This window comes from Megalops cyprinoides, chromosome 9 (assembly GCF_013368585.1).
Source record: "Megalops cyprinoides isolate fMegCyp1 chromosome 9, fMegCyp1.pri, whole genome shotgun sequence".
Lineage (NCBI taxonomy): Eukaryota > Metazoa > Chordata > Actinopteri > Elopiformes > Megalopidae > Megalops > Megalops cyprinoides.
Window position 1 is genome coordinate 29,674,643 of NC_050591.1, and position 23,736 is coordinate 29,698,378.

General features: G+C 48.7%; 1 protein-coding gene across 1 annotated transcript in view; it reads right to left on the reverse strand.

Moving 5' to 3' along the window:
• Window positions 1-5,058: 5,058 nt before the first annotated feature.
• dchs1a (dachsous cadherin-related 1a) overlaps window positions 5,059-23,736 on the reverse strand; it is a 105,957-nt gene continuing 87,279 nt past the window's right edge. Inside the window, exons 6-21 of the mRNA XM_036536536.1 lie at window positions 22,304-23,356; window positions 21,520-21,707; window positions 21,230-21,326; window positions 20,800-20,957; window positions 17,535-18,384; window positions 14,778-15,017; window positions 13,495-13,620; window positions 12,959-13,168; window positions 11,494-12,360; window positions 10,912-11,025; window positions 10,567-10,778; window positions 10,088-10,239; window positions 9,604-9,734; window positions 9,082-9,368; window positions 8,021-8,162; window positions 5,059-7,670 (exon numbers count right to left, since the gene is read on the reverse strand). Coding sequence (XP_036392429.1) covers window positions 5,059-7,670; window positions 8,021-8,162; window positions 9,082-9,368; window positions 9,604-9,734; window positions 10,088-10,239; window positions 10,567-10,778; window positions 10,912-11,025; window positions 11,494-12,360; window positions 12,959-13,168; window positions 13,495-13,620; window positions 14,778-15,017; window positions 17,535-18,384; window positions 20,800-20,957; window positions 21,230-21,326; window positions 21,520-21,707; window positions 22,304-23,356 — 7,439 coding nt within the window. The remainder of the gene's footprint in view (window positions 7,671-8,020; window positions 8,163-9,081; window positions 9,369-9,603; window positions 9,735-10,087; window positions 10,240-10,566; window positions 10,779-10,911; window positions 11,026-11,493; window positions 12,361-12,958; window positions 13,169-13,494; window positions 13,621-14,777; window positions 15,018-17,534; window positions 18,385-20,799; window positions 20,958-21,229; window positions 21,327-21,519; window positions 21,708-22,303; window positions 23,357-23,736) is intronic.

The following is a 23,736-nucleotide window of genomic DNA, read 5'->3' on the forward strand; positions in this document are numbered from 1 at the left end:
GATGGTCCAAAGACGATATAGAATATGGTATATTTACTATAACAGATGAACAGTTCGGACAAAAGGACTTTCCTGGAGCATTTCCACTCTGAGTCTTAAGACAGCTGAATTAAAGGAAGATTTTATTCCCTCACTGCACATACTAAGATACCTGAAAAAAAAAAATCTATATTTTCCTAAAACACAGGATATTCCTCAAGTTTATATCTTACGGTTAATGTTACTGTGACTGTATCAAGCTACAGTCCTTCATACCAGTTCTCTGCATGGATTTATGACATGGGATACCATCCCACCAATTTTGCTCACAAATACACTACATTTATACCCATGCATTCTGTCCTTATTTTTGGCCTAACATCTGCTGTTTATTTAGCTTTTTTTCTGGGAGATGGTTCACAACCTTGACAATATGTTAATTCCTCAGATTTAGATAGCATTCCTTTCTTCCAGTAATCTAAATTCCTGGTAAGTTTGGGTTTCCATCATGTTCAGTGAAAGGAGATAAGGTGGGTAAAGTGAAGCCTGATGAGATACAGGAGCCTTTCGGCTTACATGTAAAGTAAACCCCAACTCAAAATTTTGGACTTGAAAGAAAACAGGTGCAACTCCAGAAAGGAATAATGGATACCCTTTCAGGGAAGTAGCATTTAAGATGTGGCCTGTATATGGAATTGTTACTGGATTAAAAAAAAAACATGGGGATTTGAGACCAGTGCACACAACCAAAATGCTCATCTCTACAATCCACAAAACACTGACTCAATGTCAAAAACATCACCATGAACATTTAGCCTCTGAATCATTGTGAACCTGCTCGAAGGGGAAAGTTCTAAAAATACAGCAACAGAGTTCACGGACATATTTTTCTTTGTGACATAAGTCTGAATAATTCAAATAATCAAAACAAGGGTGATGTGACAGTACCTTTCTCATAATACAGTGACAGAAACTCTAAAAACATATTATGCATATTATGAATCAGGCACTTTGAGGGACACAAATGTGTGTACCAAGGTCTACCATAAGGTAGGTTGGGCTCAAAGTATTTGTAGAAATTTTGTAAAAATTAAACAGATGTTTGACTCAACACAAACAAAAACAAAAAGCAAACAGGCTTATTATGCTATTGTATTGGTAAAGCAGAATATATGATCAGTATATTTTCTGAATTGGAATAGTCATAATTTATTCAGAACATGAACCTCAAAGATAAACCAACAGAAACCCCCTTTCTGCCATACTAGAAACTAATCAATTAATGCGCTGGAACAATTGAGGACTTGCTTTTTCAATTAAATCAAATTGCAGGCAACATATGTTTACAAGAATGTAAATAGGTGGTACGATTAATTACAACAAGAGTTGAAATATATTTTTCAGGACATTGTGTTTGGACAAACATAAACAAACTGGAACACTATTTTAAGGTTGCAATTAGGCCGCTTTTTACAGGCCAATTCTAAACTCCGTGCAGTCTCTTAGGGGAGCCAATAATTGTGCTTTACTGCTAACTGATTTCATAACTCATGTATTGTTCCACTACCAGGATACGACAATGTTTGCTGGCTTAATTAGCATAGTGGCCAAAACCAATGGGAGCGCAACCCTGCATTTTTTTTCTTTTCTTGGAATGTTTTCTCATGGATTGACCATTTGAAAGGAGTGAGAACCATCAAGGCTCTAATTATGTTCCTCCCAGCAATTCACTCCAATCTAATAAAGACTCTTTCTTTTTTTTTTGTCAACGTGTTAACAATTAAAAGTGAAACTGTAGATTCCAAAACCTGTCAAGGAAAAGGCTGTCTCACTGAAAAATCCAGGGGAAATGGAATTTCCAGACTTATTCCATGGCAAAGGCTCGGCTAAGTAATAAATACAATCTTACACAGGGGTCTTTCGCGAAGGTTGCCAGAAACCGTTTGCTTGTTTTCGTAATCTTGAAGGTTATGCTGAGTTGAAGCAATGCACAAAGAGAGCAAGTATGTGGAGTGTGAGAACAGCAACAAACTATTGTGGCAAATCTGGGACCCTGGGTGCGTATGATGCACGTGCCACTATTCAACACAAGCCAGGATATCAAATTTTAATTACACCACCATCAACTGGAGCAACCAAGAAAAGAAGTGGTCCACTATATAGGAAAGCCATATTTACACTGCCGGTTAACAAGGATTGGCATTCAGTAAAAACCTGTACAGAAAGGCTGAAGAACACACAGGTGCCCATGCCATATACAAAAATGGTATTGGATCTGGGGTCTTGGCTTCTCAATACGAGGTAGACTATCTGAGAGCTGACTCAAGTTGGTGAGAGAAAGCGTAGCTTCTAAAATAAGATGTATCAGCGCCACAATGCCTTGAGGTCCAGTCCCTTCAGTTTGGGCATGTATGTTAGTTACCTCACAGAGTTCTACAGTACTGCTAAGGCAAACAATACTGTTAAGGCAAGACTTCAACATGTTTTAATCAGTCACACTGGAGTTTTTTTGTATGTGTTGCTGTTTTCAAGACAAGGAAACAAATCTGTACCAGTCATTGAAGAACCAACACCAAACATGAAAGTGGATGATCTTCATACTAAAAGGGCATCAGTACAAATAGGAAAACATCACTAAGAAATGGTCACTGACCAAAACCTTAGAGCTGTTGCAGAAAGCACGTAAGAAAATAAAGTGAATTTAACAGCTGATTAGTTTATTATTGCGTTTTATTGTTCTTTGTTCTGTTTGGTCAGTTTATCTCCCTCTGCTTCAGTCTGTCGTCATCTCAAAGCCTTCATTATTCTACGGGTTCATCTGGATTTGAAGAAACGTATTGCTTAGTCTGCTCTCGCAAACAAATGAGGCAGAAATCCGTTACAGCTATGTAAACACACCTGTTGTCCTCATGAAGGAGTACGGAGGAAAAAAACGTCCGTTAATTACTGAGCTACGTCAACATTATATACATTCTAATAATCTTTCCCCCAATCTGGATTATAAACTAAAGTAAAATATTTGAATGTCTTCCAGATTGTTTCAGCTCAGTAATTCCTTGTGGAAAAAAGGCTATTTACATATCGACAGCATGGATCCATTTGAAGCCAAGAGGAAAAGATGCATGATTTTTTTTTTTTTGTTTGTTTTTTTTCCATCTCTTCCAGTTTATCTGCACAGCATACAAATGTATTTGTTGTGTTCTGGCTGAGTCATTCCGATGCATTGATTTGCTTTTTCAAAATAGCTGCCATCAACCATTACAACCCTCCGAATGAAGCATCACTGGTTAACCTTCAAAGTCGGCCTCGAAACAGGCAGTTTGCACTCATCATGTTTTCTCTCCTTCAGGATGTCTGAACTGGGACCAAACTGGGTGACAAAGTCTCCACCAATTACTTTTTAACGAGGGATAGGCTTGATCCTGGCCTATTAAGTCATTAAGCCAAGGTTTTATAAAGGTGACAGCTTTGCCCTTATAACTTTTAATTGCTATTTTAATACCCAATGTAGGTCCAATCTCAGAAATGAAAAAGGACTGTAATCACCAAGAGACTTTAATATGCTTACTTCTTCCTAACCTTAAATAAACGTACTTCCATTGAAACCCTTTGATACAGAAGGCTTGGCTTGATTCTGGATGTGTTCCAAGTGGATGCTTTCTGTGCCTACTCAAGAGCACCATAAGGACATCTGAATTGTTTTACATGCATCACACTGATTGTGCCACACCTTTTTTTTCCCACCGACTGAAAATGAAAGTGGTGGAACTCCAGGCACTCCTCTGGAAACAAACTGATATTTGATTGCTCCACCATCAACATTATAAGCACATACCCAAATGACCTGACAGACACTGCAAGTAAGGATTAACTAAATGTATCAACACATGATCGTATTGTTGTCACATGATGTCACGATGGAGTGACCCAGCTCATCCATTGGTGTGACTTGACTGAATGACTTGACTGTAACCACACCCGCTCATTTGACGACAATTCAGGTATCCTAGAAACTCTTTTTTGATGCACACACAGCTGTTTCACTCCCAGCTGAGGTGACCGGAAAGCAGCACAGGTTGAGGTTTCTCAAGACTTTCTGAAGAGTTTTTCTTCATATAAAAGCAACATTTCTGTGGTTCCCCTATTGTAAAGTAATACGTGGTCCTCATTTCTCAAGAGTAAGGAGGGGGCATGTCTCTTTCATCAGGTTTTTCAGTCTTCATTAAAGAAAAGAGCTAGTACTCTTTAGTCAAGAGCAAACAGCCTTTGACATGGCCTTTCGGGAGATCTCTGCAAAATGTCCACAAGAAAATATCAAATGAAACGGTACATCATTGTTTAAACTGAATTAGTGTATCTGTTCTTCTAGCGAGCATTTCCTCTTTTTTATAAATAGTTATCAAAACACAAATGTTCCCCAGTCACACATCACAGATGTCAAGAATCTGCAAATTTCACAAACACTCTAAATAATAATCCTAAAATCTAAAACAAACATAACATACATACCATTGCATACATACAAATATACATATATGCGTACAACATCTACTGCAATGGCAACTTATTGACGTGGGTAATGCCATTTTCTAGCCACAAAACAAATGTTGGTATAAAAATATATAAACCAAAAAAGTGTCTTCTTTTACAACACTTTGACATCAGTCTTGGCTCCCCTTACAAATGTGCAAATACTAAGTACTTTTTAAAATGTCTTCAAAACACTGATGGGTATTTCTGAGAGTGCTCTCCACAAAAAGGCGATGACAGCCATTTTGGCTTCAATTTAACACTGAAAAGTTTCAGAGCCTGCAAAGCTCAACTTAAAGAACACGGGACACTAAGCTCTCTGGCCAGCCAGTGAGGCAACAGCACATGACACTTTTATCTACACGCCTCTAATGCCTTGGGGGTGCTCGCGGAGAGTTTTATGGCTCAACAGTTTGAGCCGAATCCCCCATGGTGATTAGGAGCCTGTGTCAGGGCAGGGGGGGGTGAGGAGCAGCACAGCTGCTCTGGCTCATCACCCTGCCCTGTGTCTCTGCAGGGTTGAGCCTTCACAAACGGAGGCCGGCGGAGTCAGATCCTCAGCTCGGCCTCCTCGCTCTGCTCCAGAGAGTGCTCAGCCGTGCTGATCATGGACGCCGAGGGGCCCTGGGTGACCCCGAAGGGGGACACGGCCGGTGAGCGGGCCGCCAGCGGCGAGAGGGACGGGGAGAAGCTAGGCGACATGGCCGCCGAGGAGATGGAGCCCTCGTGGCTGATGGGCGAGCGCCGCAGGGACGCCAGGTGGGGGAACGTCCGCCCGACGGCGGGCTTCGGGGGGACCGACTTGGCCCCCGGGTGCGCCACGGAGGTGATGAGGGGCGGCGGGTCGATTCGCGGCTTGGGGTCGGCCTTGGCCTTGGGCTGGAAGGGCCTGCGGGGGTTCGGGGGCGCACTCTCGTCCTTGAGCCGGGCGATTTCCGTGAAGACGTTGGCCAGGGGCTGGAACTGGGGGCACCAGTTGAGCAGGTAGTCCCAGTTGTAGCTGCCGCGCAGCTCCTCGTCGCTGGCCACGATGGCGGTGAGGGAGCCGTCCACCGAGGGCTTCCCATCCTCTGGGAAGGCGTAATCCTTGGGTTGGGAGATGCTGAGCCCTCTGCCCACACCCAGGTATCCACCGCCCTCATCCCGGTAGATGGGGTGTTGGCCGGACAGCAGGGTCCCAGTGAGGCTGCCTAGCTTCTTCCCCTTGAACCACTGGCCCGCCTCCATTCCCGGCTCGCAAGAGATGTCAGACAGCTGGTCGGCGTCCTGCTGGATGCCGGAGTCCGGGCCCCGGGCGGAGATGTGCTCCTGCATGGAGGAGGATATGCTGGCGACACGTGGGTACTCATTAATCATCCGGATCTCGTCATCCTCAGCCGCCTCCGCCTCTGCCGAGCCCCGCCCGCTGGAGTGGGAGGGGTCCAGGGATCCCCCCCGTGTGTAGGACCCCCCGCCTGTCCCGCTCTGATCACTGGCGTAACCGGGCAGGGTCTGGTGGTAGATCCGATCGCCCCCCGTCACTCTGGACTCGTCCAGCTTCTGCAGGACCGTGCCCGGGGGCGGAGCCCGGTTGCAGGCCTCCTCCTCCTTCTTCCGCCGCCTGGATTTCACCAGGAAGAGCGCCACGGCAATGATGATCAAGATGACGATGGCGCCGAGGGAAGCCGCCACCACGCTGATGAGCAGAATGTTGACGTCCGACGCCAGGCCGAAGGAGGTATGCGTGACGTCAATCGTGAGGTGGGCGGTGGCCACCCGTGACGTCTCCAGAGGACTGTGAGCGGTCACGTCCAGGGTCATCTGCCGGGCCTCTCTCTTGGAGCGACCCGACACGCTGTGCCTGCCAGAGCTGTCCATCTTCAGGAAGATCACGCCCGATGTCTTGTTCACCTCGAAGTAGGGTGAGCTGTTGGCGAAAGAGTAGAGGACGATTCCATCCAGGCCTCCGTCCTCGTCAATGGCTTGCACTTGTCCGATGCTCTGTCCTTTCTTGGCTCCTTCGGGTACCAGGAAGGAGAACTCCGAGGAGGTGAAGACGGGGTCATACTCATCTTCTCCAGTCACGTAGACTTGCACCGTCACTGTCGCAGAGTAGTTGCCCATGTCCATCGCCAGGGCAACAAAGTTGAAAGAGTCCACTTTCTCGAAGTCAAACGTCAAGCGGGCCCGGACCTCCCCTGAGGTCTGGTTGACAAAGAAGGAATCCTTCCCTTCACCAGACTTGTCCACCATGAAGTATCTCAGCTGGCCGTACATACCTTTGTCATAGTCAATGGCGTGGAGGATGGTGACGGGGCTGTTAGGGGGCTGGTTCTCGCGAATGCTGGCAGTCAGCATCTTCAGAGGAAAGTAGGGCCTGTTGTCGTTCACATCCTTCACTTCCACGGTGACGGGGGCCAGGGCGTAGTGACCGCGGCCATCCGAGGCTTGGACGATGACCATGTGGGAGGACTGCTTCTCGCGGTCCAGAGGCCGCTGCAACCGCAGGGCTCCCGTCCAGCGGTCGATGGAGAAGAGCTCTGTCTCATCCCCCGAGCTGATGGCGTATTGGACCTCGGCGTTGGGGGTGGAGTCTGGGTCGGTGGCGGTCAAACGCAGGATCTCGGTGCCCGCTGCCACCCCCTCGCTGAGCGCCACGCTGTACTCGGCGCGCCCGAAGACTGGCGGGTTGTCGTTCGCATCGGTGACGGCGATCACGGCCGACACGCTGGAGCTGCGCTGGGGGACGCCGCGGTCCGAGGCCACGATGGTGAGGTTGTAGTGCGCCACGGTCTCGTAGTCCAGCCGCTCCGCCAGGATCAGGGTGCCCACCGTCTGGAAGCCCCGCCCCTCCAGGAAGTGCACGCTGCTCTCAATCTGGAAGGCGTTGCCCGTGTTTCCGCTGGCGATGGCGAAGTCGAAGCCACAGTTCTCCCGCGACAGGTCCCCGTCCACCGCCTCCAGGGTCAGGATGGTTGATCCAGGGAGGCCGTCCTCGGACACAGTGGCCCTGTATTCTGATTGGTGGAAGATGGGGGCGTTGTCGTTGACGTCAGACACGTGCACCTGGACGGTGGTGATGGCGAACAGGGCCGGGGTGCCTCCATCCCGAGCTTCGATCACCACACTGATCGAGGGGCGCTTGGAGTCAAACTCAACCCTCTGGGTGAAAAACAGGGTGCCTGCCAGGAAACATCAATGATATTTAAAACCTTCTGGGGGAAGGGAGCACTCCTGCTTTAGTGCTCAATTATCTTTTATGAATCAGCCATTCGTTTAACAATATTCAATAAAACGTAGACACTGAAACATTTTTATCTTTATGAATCACTGTAAGAATTTTATCTTCCAGCCATCATGTAAATGTACTTTCAGCATGCACAACGTGCACAGTTTAAATTCAGCAGAGTCCAATTTCTGCTGCAAGATCAAACGATTCTCCCAAGTTGGAGCTGGAAGTGACATTCCTTATGTCAATTCCATGTGAGCTAGGAAGTAACATAAAACAAGAATGGAGAGATTTAAACTGTACCATTGCTAGGGTCGATGTAAAAGCCGTCTCTGGTCGATGACATCACTCTGTAGGTGATCTTCCCATTCTCCCCCGAGTCCCGGTCTGTGGCAGTCACCGTGATGACCGGACTGCCAGGAGGAGAATGCTCTAGCAACGTAACCTTGGAAGGCAAAAAAGAGCATTCAGACAACTTCTTTACAACTGGACTGCTGAATAATAGCCAACATAAGACTTACAGTTGGCTTAACAGAGTAGCAGAATGTCAGTTCTTGCCACTTTCTTTGAATTACAGCAATACTCATGTTGTTGTATCTCATGTGAGGGTGCATGTCATTTGGGGAAGCAGTGTGGCATAGTAATCGAAAGGTTGCTGGATTAGTTCCCTAATAGGACACTGATGTGATACCCTTTGACAAGGTTCTTAACCCACATTTGCCTAAGTAACTACCCAGCTGTATAAATAGATAAAATTGTAACCCTTGTAATTCGCTCTGGATAGCAGCGTCTGCTAAATGACAATAATATAATGTCCTATATTTGCAGGGCATTGTGTGTGAAAAGACAGGCATGAGGGGCCTGCTTGCCCCCAGCAGTTGTATTTGTGTCCGATTAAAAGTAAAACCTTCAATAACTGACTTAGTGCAGGATGAAAGAGTCTCGGGCGACACGAGGCTTTGAGGTACACTTGCTAAAGCATCTGTTAAATTTAACAAGGTGTGCAGGATCATTAAGATAAGCCTCCTGCGGCCATGTTCAGCAGGCACCTTTAATCCCTTTAGCAGCCGGGGGCAGCAAATACATCTACAATTACACCACAGACACAGAGCTGAGACACCTCTCTACAATGTCATGGCTGTCAATCACAATGTCAACCATGACTGTGTCACCTCCTTTTTCACAAGCAGGTGAAACAACACTCTAAAATCTTTTTTCTGCAAACAAAATAAAAGCAGGCATTCATTTCATTTTAGAATATCTCTAGCTTCTTCCCCAAGCCAGGGAAAATTCCATTTTAACTGGGCTGTAATGTGAGGTTCTGATTGGGTTAAATGAGTGGGAGAGGCTTTGCAGTGGGTCACCTGATACAGGTCCTGGGTGAAGACGGGCGCATTGTCATTCACGTCCTCCACCAGCACTGTCAGGTTGGCCTCACTCTGGTGCCTGGAGTCCGAGGAGCGAACAGTCAGAGTGTACCAGGTCCTCTCCTCAAAGTCCAGTGGGGCTGTCAGGGACACCCCTCCTCCATACCGGTGTATCCCAAACTTCCCCTGGGAGTGGGGGTCCAGCTGCAGGGTGTAGGAGAGGGCGGGGCCCGAGTCCACATCGTTACCTGTCACCTGTGTGATCTCTGTTCCAATTAGGGTGTCTGGGGAGACAGGTATGCAGGAATTGTGAGACACAACATTCTATTTAGGGTGAAAGGTGAGTAAACAGTCAGCACTTTATAATGTTGTTGTCTGGATGCAGAAGATACTCTTTAAATATGACCAGTGAATGGTTTGATGGCTAAATGTAAATTGCTGGAGAAATTAAAACTAATCCATCCAGCTGTGTAATCTACAGATTCAGAGAAGGGGAAAAGGAGGACAAAGTTCACTCACTCTCTGGCACGCGGATCTCACGAGGCATGGGAATTGTGGGACTGTTGTCATTGAGGTCCACAATGATCACTGTCAGGGTGGCGGAGCCGGCCAATCGGGGGCTGCCTCTGTCCGTTGCCGTCACAACGAGCCTGACACAACAAAACCAACGTCAGAGTTCCGACCTCTCTGCCTTTTTGTTGAGCATGTTTTTAATTTCTTTAATTTCCTGTTTACATTGTCCCTTTGTTTCACAAAAGCCTTTGAAAGAGATTGTTTTATTCAATCAAACGCAGGAACACATTCATAAAGTAAAATAAAAGGCACCGGCCTATAACACTGCTGGAGATGACGGCCAGAAATGGCAGGATAAAGATCTATAGAACTCTCCTGAAACGAAACACATGGCGAGCTGGACGATGTACAGCATGTTGCACAAGGACAGGGAGTTTGTTCAAAAATGCACTTTAAAGCCAGGCGGGAGTAGAGAAAGGTGAGCCCTCACTTTGTCTGCGTCCAGATCTCTCTGTCCATGATAGCCGCTGTGGTGATGCTGCCTGTCAGGGGGTCGATCTTGAAGAGGCCGCTCATGGAGGATGACTTGATGGAGTAGGTCACCTGACCGTTCTGACCCTGGTCGAGGTCGTCGGCCAGAACCTGAGGAAGGAGAGGAAATTGAAAATGAAAACAAAAGAGAAATTCGCAACAGCTGTTCCAGTGTAACGTGAACTGGTGAGCAATATTGCACTTGGAAGTAAGGTCCATGACATTAAAAAAGGTGAATGTGGCTTAATGGTAGGGCTGAAACTATGCTTTTCAGCAAGGACATTAACAGTGTGGGCAAAGAGAGACAGACCTTGCCACACTGAAAACCTCCAGACTTCCTCTTTTACAAGTGCAATATTTTTTTTAACGAACTAGACACCGCTGCACAATTTATCAGAAGCCAATCCCAATAAAGCTGTGGGAGGCAGGTTACTGCACCTGTATGATGGGGAAATCGTAGCCCTGTGCCTCCCGAATGTATGCAATGTAATTCTGCAGCTGAAAGCGGGGCAGGTTGTCGTTGACATCCTGCAGGATCAGATTGACTGCCATGAAGGAGCTGGAGGATGCAGTTTCGGCCTTCACCACTAGGCGGAGTCTAGGGGTCTCCTCAAAGTCCAGGCCAGTGGAGCTCTGTACCCAGATCTCACCTGAAATAAACAGAAAGAAGAAGCAGAGAAGTGGAGAAATATTAATTTTATAGCTCAGTGGTTTGCGGATTGGTTTCTTTGTGTGGGTAATTGGCACCGCACTATCTGTTTAACCCTTTCCACCCTGGCTGACCTGTGGTGGTGCTGATGCTGAAGGACTGCAGTCGGTTGCCGCTGAAGATGCTGTAGCTGATACCACTGCGAGAGCCATCAGGGTACTGTGCCTGGATCTGCACCACAGCGGTACCTGGGTGGGAATAAAACATGACATTCTTTAGAGGGAGCAGTGAGTAGATACATACAATACCTGTTCAGCATATGAATTTTTTTTTACTTTTTTCCACTCTTTACTGCTTTAATAATTGGGGCGGCGGTGTAGCATAGTGTAAGGAACAGGATTCGTAACCAAAAGGTTGCTGGTTTGATTCCCTGCTGGGGCAGTGCTGTTGCACCCTTGGGAAAGGTACTTAACCCAGAATTGCCTCAGTAAATATCCAGCTGCATAAATGGGTAAAATGTAAAAAAATTGTATGTAAGTCGCACTGGATAAGAATGTCTGATAAACGCCAGTAATGTAATGTAATGTAAATGTGCTGTTTTGTATTCTTCATGATGAGAACCTAAAAATTCAAACAGCAGAAGAACTCACAGCACGTTTCTGAAACACTCACTTAGCACTAACGGGGTAAACGGCGGGGCCTGACAGAGCCACTACCTTTGGCTGCGTTCTCCTGGATGCTTACGTCCCGGGTGTTGCGAGAGAAGCGAATGCCCCTGTACTCTTGCTCCTTGACATAGATGACCACCACCCCCAGGGATGACTGGGAGGGCGTGCCCTGGTCCATGGCCTCCACGATCAGGGTCCGCTGGCTCTGGGTCAGGGACTGCAGCCTCTCTGTCACCTGGATGTCCCCCGTCAGGGAGTTGATGGTGAAGCCCCTGACGGGGGTGGCGAAACGGTAGAAGACAGAGCCGTTGGCCCCAAAGTCCTTGTCCTCAGCCCTCATCGTGGCCACCACCTGATGGCTGGACAGGCTCCCGCTGGACACGTTGATGATGAGCGGGTCCTGGACGAAGAAGGGCGCATTGTCGTTCACGTCGAGGACATGGACAGTCACTTGTGCCGTGGTGTTGCGGGGGTTGGCAGGGGAGGAGTCCATAGCGCACACCAGGAAGCTGTAGGCGGCTCGCTTCTCACGGTCCAGTGCCGCCGCCGTGGTGATCCGGCCCGTGCTGGCGTCCACCGAGAACATGCCCCGCGACTCGCTGCTCAGGAAGTACAGCACCTGGCTGTTGGAGCCCTCGTCCTCGTCGCTGGCCGTCACCTCCAGCACCAGCGACCCCACGGCCGCGTCTTCGGGGATTTCCACAGAGTAGCTGCCGCTCTCGAACCTGGGGCTGTTGTCATTGACGTCCAGGACGGTCACCTCCATGGTGGTCGTGCTGCTGAGGGAAGGTGCTCCATGGTCCCGGGCCACCACGGTCAGCGCGTACCTGGCCTTCCTCTCCCTGTCTAGGGGCCGGGAGGTGGACAGCACACCTGAACTGCTGTCCAGGTGGAAGTCACCGTCAGGATCTCCAGCTGTAGGGGGAGACAGTCACATAATGTAGAAACCTCTATGATAAGGAAGCATCAGGAGAGGCTGAGAGAGAGATAAACATATCTGAACAGGTTGTCAGTCATTTTCACAGATCAATGCCTTTTCACTCATTTTCACTGGGTATCTGTCCAAGTGTAATTCTGTTTTCTCTATTAGTTCACCCACCCATATTTAGTAACAGTTCTACTCATTGAATTGTACTGTAATTGACTATGAAGCCATATGAAGTCAGGATAAGAGGATATACTGGATGACAATAATGTAAAAGTAATGTTAAATGTATTTATCTTGTGCATTGCTCTAAGGGAGAAAATGTAAAATGTAAATGTAAATCTAATCCACTCAATACCATTCATTTGTACTTGTCCTCCTCTTAGACTATCAGGCAGAGACAAATGCTGTGGGTGAACTCAAGAGATTAAGGGAACATAGTGTGGACCAAGACCTGGGCCCGTTTCTGGCTAAGGACAAAGGTCCACCTTGGGAGGTAACATCCTGTGCGCAGCTCTAAAATAAATTGCTTTTGGGATCAGGCAGCATGAAGCCATTTGGTTCTTTCTGCTCCTTGCTGACTCTTACCCACGATCCTGTAATCCACCTCTCCGCTGTCCCCGGCATCCTGGTCGGTGGCCCTCAGGGTGAACAGCTCCACGGGCTCCAGGTTCTCAGGCACTTCCAGGCTGTAGTGAGGCCTCCCAAAGGCCGGGCTGTTGTCATTCTCATCCAGCACAGTGATCCGCACCGTCGCCTTGGCAAAGTTTGGCGGCAGGCCGCCGTCTTTGGCGTACACTGTTAATAAATTAGAGGAGGTTGAGAGGGAATTGGGTAAAGGGAAAGGGAGGGGGAAAGGGCCAAATCAATATTTTACTGCAGCACTTAAGGGAAACAATTTAAACAATTGAAAAGGCACAGCGAGATAGAGAAAGAGACAGAGAGTGGCAAGGAGAGAGAGAGGTAGAGATGAAACTGAGTGTATAACACTCTGTTACAGCCCCTTTTAGCTTGTCATTTTCCTAACTCCTCTCACCAGCCAAAATCCCCCAGCAGCCAGGCACCGCCCTCCCCATATCTTTCCATTCCGAAAGCTGTCTGGCGCTGCCCCCCCGGGAAGTTACCTGTCAAAGTGTAGTGGTCCTGGACCTCCCTGTCCAGTACCCTGGTGGCCGACACGACACCTGTCACCGGATCAATGGTGAAGCCCTCCTCTGCGATGCCTCCATAGGTCACGAGGCCATTGGTCCCTGAGGATGGTCAGAGAACAAAGGGACTGCTTAATGTCGCCACACAGAGTGACAGAATAAAAGAAATATTCATATGGGACACAAATATGAATGTATATCATGTGAGTGACAATGTAGCATAGCGGTGAGGAACTGGGCTGGTAACCAAAAGGTACTGCTGGGGCACTGCTGTTGTATCCTTGGTACTTAACCCAGAACTGCCTCCCTAAACACCCAGCTGTACAAATGGATAACATGTAAAAAACTATAATCTATGTAAGTCAGTCTGGAAAAAGTGTGTCTGCTAAATGACAATAATGTACTGTATCATGAATTAGCACCTTATCCTTGTTCACACCATTCAGAAAACCCTTATGCAATTCACAACAGGCTTTTACAAGAGTCGCAATCTGCTTTTCTCACGTATCATGCGAGCAGAGCGGTGCCGCACGACGCATTCCCTGCTTTTTATTTGTTTGTAGTTTATTTTTGCTGCCTAAGCAGCTGGCATCCGAAGCCTTTCGCCCTGGCGTCTGCATGCCAGGTTGCGTGCTAATGCAGAATAGTCTGGCACCCTCACCTGTTTGTTCCACTAATTGGTCCTGGAGAGAGAGTTTATAATCTTTGCTTTTATAGGCTCCTTACTAAGCCCAGGAAAATGCACCCCCCCCTTTCTGAATCCCTGACAACAGGAGATAACTGGTCTTGTCAGATCTGCTTTCATGAAAAGTTGCACTATTTAATTTGAAAAACCAGACTCGACAGGTGAGAAATTGGGAAACAGAGTGAGCGCAGAAGGTTGAGAGGTATGCTTGTCTTCCCTTCTGCATAAAAACAATGATCCAAAGACCATCTGGGACACAGTCAGTATAAAATATTTTCGCTGTTTCACGTGCATGAAATGAAATTAACTAGAAGGATAAGGTGGCTGCTCTGCAAAATGGATAAAGTCAGGGAGCAAATAATCCCTCATCCGAAAAATGCAGTCTGAGTTACATTGAAATAAATAACGCTATTGTGGGGCTTAAACATCCGTGTCTTGTTCGGTGCTTTGTCCATTCTGAATGAGGTGACGGCTATTTTTTATAGCACCGTACATAACAGATAGGGTTCCTGTGGTCTGACCGGGGCTGAGAGCTCACTTCAGGCCTCAACTCAAGGCTGAAGACATGGTTTACCTTGGTCCCGATCAGAGGCCGTTACTGTCAGCACCGTGGCTCTGGGGTGCTGGTTCTCAAAGATCTGGGCTTCAAACTCGCTCTGCTCAAACCACGGTGCCTCGTCGTTGACATCGATCACGTGGACTGACAAGAGCTGGGAAGTGGAATGCGGAGGCATCCCATGATCCTCTGCAACAATGGTTAGGTTGTAGAGTTCCTGCTCCTCGCGGTCAATGGGCTTGAGGATAGACAGGGAACCTGGGCAGGAGAGGGTTAAAGGTAAGACAAAATTTTTTTATCTGTGTCAAACATTTAGACACTCACATCAACGCTGCCATGTACTACTGAAGCAGCATCAAAGACAGTTGTTACTAGCATTTTCCTGTGTGTGTGTGTGACTCACGTTGTCAGAGGTTTGCTCAACGTAAGAAACCACCCAACAAGGTTCCACAACATAAACACCATGTGTAAGGGTAGGGTGGGCTTGTTGTCATTTGGGGTGGGGGGGGGGGGGGGGGCGTTGGTAACAGCCCGCCTACAGCTGCCGCTGCTGGGAAGTGCAACCTTCCGGCTCCTGGTTACGAGATTTTCCACTGTGAGCGCCACGGTCGGGAGAGGGAAGCAGTAAACACACATGAAACAGTGAGGCTGCCGTGCCCTGCTCAAATTAGCAACCCCTCCTTCATTAAAACGCTCCGACCGCGCTCACGTGGGTTCCACCTTAATTCCGTGCAGGAAAGGTGGATACCAAAATCACACCGAGAGGCGAGCTATGACGACAAAGCACCCAGGCTGGCAGAGTTGGTCTTTTTCATCGTTCTTTACAAGCATTCAGATAAGTGCCTTTCAGACTGTAATCTGGTTGGAATTAAAGGCTGGAAAACCTTCAAGCCATCCAGTTTGTCCTATTAAAATCCTACGACAAGCCAGGTCAGAGATATAGATCAGGAGCTATAGAGATGTGGAGTTTTGCATGTTTCCAATACCATATTTCAATACCACTGTCATCACTCTAGCAGCAGAGAATTACTGTAGCTAAGGTAGGCCCAGCTTTGGGATAAATGCTACTACAGACCATCATTCAGCTGTCATCCCATATCTGCTATTATCTCTTTATCTGTGGAAACTTATGAGGAGAATTACAGACATTTTTCAGGAGTCCTTCACTATTTTATATTTTGACTACACAAGAAGTTAGGAAACTGTGATAGGCCGGGAAACTGTCCCCCTCTGCGCTTCAAAACAGACATTTCCTGTGGAAAAGTGGTCAAGAGCTCTCCATCATTACTGCCATATTGATGAATATAATGATGTAACGTTGATTGCGTACGCACATGTGCAATAAAACAAGTTAACCATCACATCTATTAATAGACAATGCAGAGTGAAAGATTGTTTTCCCCCAAGTGAATTAAAAGTGTTATTTCCATCATGTTTTTATAGAGCAATAATGATCAGTTGAGTATTACAGCACTTCAGTGAAAGAGAAATAAAGTGCTGACATGACAGACTGGAGAGGTACGATTTTTGTGAACCAAATGAGATTAAAAGGCACTTGAGGTTCTCCTATGAGGAAATGAAACCCATTAAAAGTGATTGTTTGGATGAACTAAGCATTTATAAGCTTTGTGAAGGCCAAGGACTATGTGCTTGATATATCCAGCTACACACTGTCTCTGGACTTTGTTTTCACTGTGAAAAGCAAATCATATCACATTACAATTTCAAGTTGCAATTGTTACAATATGTTCAATGATGTTTCTGTAGAACAGCCCTCGGTTCTCCTTAAGTTCCCACAAAGAATACGGGTGACTAGGTGAAAACATAAGGAAAATAAAGGTGATCAGAGATTACACTACTGCACGCCATCTGAACGGCCTGCAACATAAGGGACCCAGGTGGTCATGGGACTGTGTCATTGTTTTCCTTTTTTTTTCACGAATGACCTGCCCGGCTCAAAACAAGTTCAAGATGAGCGTGCTCTGCGGTCAGAGCGCTATAACACGCATGACGTGTTTTGACTGTTTCCATCTCCGCAGCAGCCTGGGGGGAGCTGGAGGCTCCTGTGAGGAGCCGGGTCGTGCCAGGGGAGACTCGTGTCCCAGGCGCCACAGCAACGCTCACAGGCCCCGACGGCGCTCTCGCCCGCGTTACCTCACAGCGCCCTGACGGTCCGCGCGCTTGCACAAGGAGGGTCTGTGTTTCCCTTTAACGATTCCTGAAAGCTGTAACGTGAGGAGCTCTGGGCCTCCTTTATTACGTCAGGCTTTGTGGGAATTGCTGCCAGCAGGGGGGCAGCACCCGTGCGTGAGTAACCAGGATGGCAGGGAACCTCAGTGCTTAGAGAAACAAGCACTGAATGGTGAGGGTCAGGATCTGAAGGAACTCAAAGCGGTTACGTCTGTGAACAGTTCAGCAGTGCTGAATTAGCCAGTGGGAGATGTGAGAATGATATGCAGCACAATCATGCAGACACTAGAAAACAAATCACAGAGAGCTTGATATGAACATCTGCATTATAGAGTGCAACCATTCAATGAATGGATGCCAATGTTAACATTTAGACTATTTTCCAGCAGTTGCGCGACCTCCTTTTCCCAAGGGTCAAGCAGTTTTTCCCAACTTGGCCTGGGTGTTCTGGTTTTTTATTGTCTTTGGAAAATCCACTGTTCTACACATACAGTGCTTTATGACAAACTCAACTACAAGATGCTCTGTAACAAATAAAGTTTAAACATCACAGACAGATTGAGCTGAACTCCACAGGAGACTCACCAGTGTTGGGATTGAGATTGAACTTCCCTCCAGAGTTCCCAGCCTGGATGCGGTAGGACACGCGCCCATTCTCCCCCTGGTCGGCATCCCGGGCCATGACGTAGAGCACCACGAAGCCCACGGGCTGGTCCTCCATCACGCTGACAGCCGTGGGTGAGCTGAAGACAGGCGCGTTGTCGTTCTCGTCCGTCACAAAGATGCGGGCTGTGACAGAGGCCCGGTGGCGCTGGCTGGCGTCGGGGGCGGAGTCAGTGGCCTGAACCACCAGGAAGAGAGAGGGGGTGGCCTCGTGGTCCAGCGCCTGGCCCAAGGACAGCACTCCGCTGGAGGGGTCGAGGATCAGGAGGTCGGAGTCCTCGGGCCAGCGGTGCAGGATGGAGTAGCGCACCTCGCTGTTGGGCCCGCTGCCGTCTTTGTCCACAGCCTGGAAGGTGTAAATGGAGGAGCCGGGCTCCATGTTCTCGGGGATGACAACGGTGATCGGATCCTCCGGGAACTGGGGCGAATGGTCATTGCTGTCCTGCACGTCGATGTCCAGCTGGACCAGGTGGCTGCTGGGATAGGCCTTGGAGAAGTCGTCCACCTCGATCTGCAGGGTGTAGCGGGCGCCCTGCTCGTAGTCCAGCTCCCGGGCCAGGTACACGTCCCCAGTCAGACGATCCACAACAAACGTGCCGTCCCGGTCCGTGCCTCCCACCACCATGTAGGTCACCTGACCTGCCTCTGGTACCTGCTGCTGATCATGTGATCGAACTGAGCCAATGATGGATCCTGGTTTGGCTCCTTCAATTGAGTTGATTGTCATGGAGAAAGAATTGGGGTTGGGGGTACTCTTGCTAGAGCTGAGAACCTGTAAAAAAACAGACAAAAATAACAACTGTAAATGATGTATAATGTATATTAAAACACAGAATAAGCTACCAGCCACCATTCTATTGATTATAAATATTGTATGTTTAGTATACAGATAGGGCAGGCAGCAAACGTATTGGACGTTTATTTGTATGCCCAATGACACAGTGAGTGATACTGTTGCAACAGTATTAATTCAGCTAGCAAACTGAGGTTATTAAACAAAAGCAGATTGTAACCCTCTTTGTTCGGGAAAACGAACAAACAAAATGTTTTTAGCAGTTTTTTTTTACCGGCCCAAACGACATGCCTGTTAGCGTTAATCAGATTTAATCAGATGGGTCTGTTGTTGCCAGGAAAAATAATAAAGGATAAAAGTAAACATAATCAGAAAAGGAAATGGTTCGAACATTCACATTTAGCTATGGGGCCCATTCTTAAAAATATAAAATTCTATGCCGGCCTTGTCCAATCGGGAGGCACTTCAAAGCCAAAACAACCCTCTGCCTAATATGGAAACATGAGCCTTAGGTTACTCTCACGGATGACATATTGTTTTAATAAATGTGGTTTTCAGCCCCATATTTAAAGAGGGTCTGGATCATTAGGATTCAAGAACCTGCACTCAATGTTCAGTCAATCAGAATGCTGAAGCAGACTGACACTGACACTGCGGCCTCGCCAACTCACTGTTCCAGAATCCACAGCTTTGCTGACTAAATTTCCCCACTAATACCCAATTAATTACTGCGTCAATTCGTGTCACGGATTACCATGCGGAGTACCTACATCTTGGCTCGCGAGAGTTCGACCTGAAGCCAGTTGCTTTTATGAAATATAATATGACAATTGGGCAATTAATTGCACATTAAATACCAAACTGAACATTGCGTAGTGTTCCAGCACAAATGTGCTGTGAGGTCACTTCCTCTCTGCCGAGCCCTAATTGGAAACAATTCAGTTCAGGACTGAAACCATGGCACGCTAAAGCGTTGTGTCAATAGAAAAGAACAAAACAGCTCTGTTTAATCCAATTACATATTAATTATGGGCCTCTTTTCTTTGCTTTGGAACAGGGAGGGGAAAAAGACGACTTGAAGGGGTTTTTACTACACATGTTACAACTGACTGGTGTTTTCCAGGCACTTGCGTGTCAAGGTTCACAGCACATTCCCTTCAGTAGTGCCTGATACTGCTCTGCGGCATATTAAATATTAACTTGATTAACTTCAATGCAATATTTTATGTGAGAGCGTACCCCTACCTCTTGTTCTAAAGGGCTACCGTATTAAAAGTGTTGAAGTCATTGGCTTTGACCTTGATCAGAGGAGTGTACAGCTGGCCTTCATCAAAGCCCATCTGGGAGTACTTGACGCAAACACACTTTTTCCATTTCAAATTGAAATTTCCCCCCATGAAAAGTCACACAAAAAGGGAGGAAGGAACGCAAGGTACTCTCTGCAGCCTGTCCCATGCTTTTGATTGAAACAACATCCTTGTGAACATCTACAAATGCACAGCAAAAAAGTGTTCCTAGTTCAGGAAGCAGCCTTAAAATGGCTGTGTCCCTCACTGAGTGGCTCCCTCAGCAGTGAATGGCATTGACAACAGTTTACCACTAGAGGACGAAAAGATTAGTCTAACTGTCGCAGCCCAGGAACAATGCTTGTTCAGTTCATGTTTTTTTTTCATAATTCCTGATACGAGCTGTGGGGTTTTAGAAATCTTGTACTAACCGCAAAAGTCCAAAACCCGCCTTGGTCCCAGAGTACACTGGGTTTTGCACCTTGGGTTTGGGTTACAGGACTTCATAAAAACCCACCTCTGGAACAGGAAGTATTGACTAAATTCTGTGAAATTTTGTTTTTGTGGGACAGGATTCAACTCAGTCAGTCCGCCTGCCTGAACAGATTTACTCGTTTTTAACTTAGCTGACATGATTACCTTTGAGACTGAAAGCTGACAAAGTTTGACACAAATAAGTGAAAACTGAGACAAATTGAGCTCAGTTGAGTATAAACCAAATCCAGACGAGGCAGTGGTGTACTCCAGGCCATGATCTCTAACTGTGGATGTAGTGCTGTATGCCAAGCCCTGTGGTCTACTAGCAGATGTGTAACTGTGTTATAGGCCCTGTGCTTTTTGTGTGGATATGATGATGTGCTGTCCCTGTAAACGTGGTGTACTGCCCTGGGCCCTGTGGATATGGTGTGCTCTGGGCCCTGTGGATGTGGTGTTTTGGGCACTGTGGATGTGCTGTTGTGCTCTGGGCCCTGTGGATGTGGTGCTCTGGGCCCTGTGGATATTGTATTGTGTACTGGGCCCTATGGATGTGCTGTTGTGCTCTGGGCCCTGTGGATGTGGCGCAGTGCTCTGGGCCTTAGCGCTCTGGCACACACCAGCGGGGTCTCACCTGTACACGCAGCGTGGTTGAGGAGCTCCTGGGGGGCAGTCCTCGGTCAGTGGCGGTCACAGTGAAGTTGTACTCGGCTCTGTCTGCGTGACTCAGAGGGGAGGACGAGCGCAGCTCTCCTGTGATAGGGTTGAGAGAGAAGCGCTCTGCCCTGGGACCTATGAGAGTGAACAAGAGTCAGGCACTGAAATACTAACCTGCCCTAGAAGTGAAAAGCGCTCAGCGGATAATCATGCAGTTGAGGGGGCTGAAGCAAGGTTCTCAGATAGAAAATTCCTATGCTGTTACTGAATTGCAGTCCACTGTGCTACATCTACCATACCACCCCCACTCGGTAATTCCTCATACACTCACCCACTCACTCACTGACTCACTCACCCACTTGCTACCTCAGTCACTCAGCCAGCCAGCCAGTCAGACACAACTTTACCCGTCAGAGAGAAATAGATGGTGCCGTTTTCCCCCTCGTCTGGGTCTTTGGCCAGCACTGTCCCAATTAGAGAGCCAGAAGGCTGCCCCTCCATCACCTGCAGGGGGTGTACAGTTGGTCAAGAGGGGTTTCAGTTTGTCTCAGTGTGTCAGTCATATGAAGAGGGGTTTCAGTGTGTGTCTCTGTGTGTCATTCGTGTGAGGAGGGGTGAGGATCTGTCACTTCTGCCATGTAATTAAACAGTAATATCTGTCACTGTCAGCTGTTGTACACAGAGCGTTCTCTCTCACCTGCATGACCAGCTCTCTCCCGGGCTGGGTCTGAGTAAAGGAGGGGACGTTGTCGTTAACATCCAGGACGGTGATGTGGGCGGTACCTGTGGCGCTGCGTGGGGGTGTGCCTCCATCCTGCACCACCACCACCAGCTGGTAACTGGACTGATGCTCCCGGTCCAGACCCGTCCTGGTGCTGATCTCGCCTGAGGCATTGAGATAGAGAAGCTTCCGGGTGAGATCATGGCAACGGACCGCTGTGCGCATAAAAGATTAATGTTCCAGCCAGCGAGCGTTGGCGCACAGATGGCATGGCGCAGCTGGGTAGACAGGAACCTTCGCAGCTGGGCCAGAGACTGAAGTCTCAGCCAGAGCCTAATCACAGTCAAGAAGGGTCGAGCCACTGCGGTCCCCGCACAGAGCTGTGACTGTCGGGTGATTAGAGCTCAGTGTGAGTCTCTGTGCTGCTGTCAGACGCAGCTGACGGATCTGCGGGAGTGAAAGCCTGAGATCGGAGCCGTAGCTGCTCAGTGGATGAGTGTCGGCCGATGAATTATGTGAATGATCACATCTGCCCATCTGTTTGAATGGAGACGAGAATACAGGGAGAGCTTGCCTGTCTGCTGTGCATAGGAACTCACAGAGAGAGCTCATCTGTTTGAATAAGCATTGACACAAAGAGAAAGCTCACCTGTTTGAGTGGGCAGAGAAACAGACAGAGAGCTCATCTGTTTGAGCGGGCAGAGAAACTCACAGAGAGCTCTTATGGTTGAGTGGGTATGAGAAGACAGAGAAAGCTCACCTGTCTGGGAGTTGATCTGGAAGTTGCGGTCTGTGTGCAGGAGGCGGTATGTGAGACGGCTGTTCAGGCCGGCGTCCCGGTCAGTGGCTGACACTCTCCCGAATCCGGTCCCCGGGGGCAGGTTCTCCTGCACGGCCAGGAAGGCCCGCTCCTGCGTGAGACGGGGGGCGTTGTCGTTCTCGTCCGTCACGGACACGCGCACGGTGGCGCTGCCCGTCTTCTTCAGCTGCCCGCTGCCGGATGTGGCCAGCACCGTCAGCAGGTACAGGTCCTTAGCCTCCCTGTCCAGGGCGCTCTTCACAAACAGCCACCCACTGTCAGGGGCGATGCCGAACCCAGCGGCGTCCCCATCCGGACGGAGGTGGTACGCCAGTGTGCCCGAGGGCGTCGTGCCAGCTGCACCCCCGCCGCCTGTCCCGGCGGCCTCCCTGCTCAGTGCCCGCACCTGCAGGAAGCGGGTGTTGAGGGGCGTGCCCTCCTTTAGCTCCACGCGGTAGGTGAGCGTGTCGAACACGGGGCCCTGGTCGTTCTCGGCCTGCACGTGCACCACCAGCATGAATGTGGCACTCAGCTGGGGTGCCCCGCCGTCCTTGGCCGTCACCAGCAGGTCGTAGCGCGGCACGCTCTCGTAGGACAGCGAGCCGACCAGGCGGATCTCCCCGCTGCTGCGGTCGATGCTGAAGGTGCGCTGGCCGCCGCCGTCACCCGCCAGGTCGTAGCTCAGCTGCCCGTTGGAGCCCGAGTCTCGGTCCTCCGCCCGCACCCGGTACACCACTGCCCCCATGTTGGTGGCCTCGGGAAGGAGGAGGGACTCGGAGGATGAGGGCAGGAAGGTGGGGGCGTTGTCGTTGACATCGGCGATGGTGATACGCACCCGGGCCTGCCCGAAGGCGGGAGGAGAGCCGCTCTGCGCCTGGACTTCCAGGTCCAGAAACGGCCGTGCCTCGTGGTCCAGCGGCAAGCTTGTCCGCAGAGCGCCGGTCTCCGAGTCCACCGTGAAGTAACCGTCTGGGTCACCGGAGCAGATGGTGTAGGACATGTCCTTGGAATACCCTGGAAGAGAAAGGGAATATGAACCAGAGACACTTTGGTGTGGCTGAGCTCTTCGGCTCTCGAACTAAAGGTGAGCAATTTGTCAAATAGTAGGACTTTAACGGGGAAGCCTTGGGTGTCCAAAATAAATGTGTGAAAAAGTACAAAAGAGTGGCGAAATGGAATTTTTGATTAATGCGATTTCTAAATGAGGTGTATATTGTGGCTGTATGCCTATTTGTACAACTGGCCCACCGAGTAGAAAAAAATTTCACAGGGCCTTTCAGCACATTCTACCACACAAACGTGTTTGAATGAAACAGTACAGTATGTGTCTGTTCGAACAGGGGGTCTGGTCAGTATGTACGCTATTAGAGTTGGGGCCTTCTGCTAACGCAGGG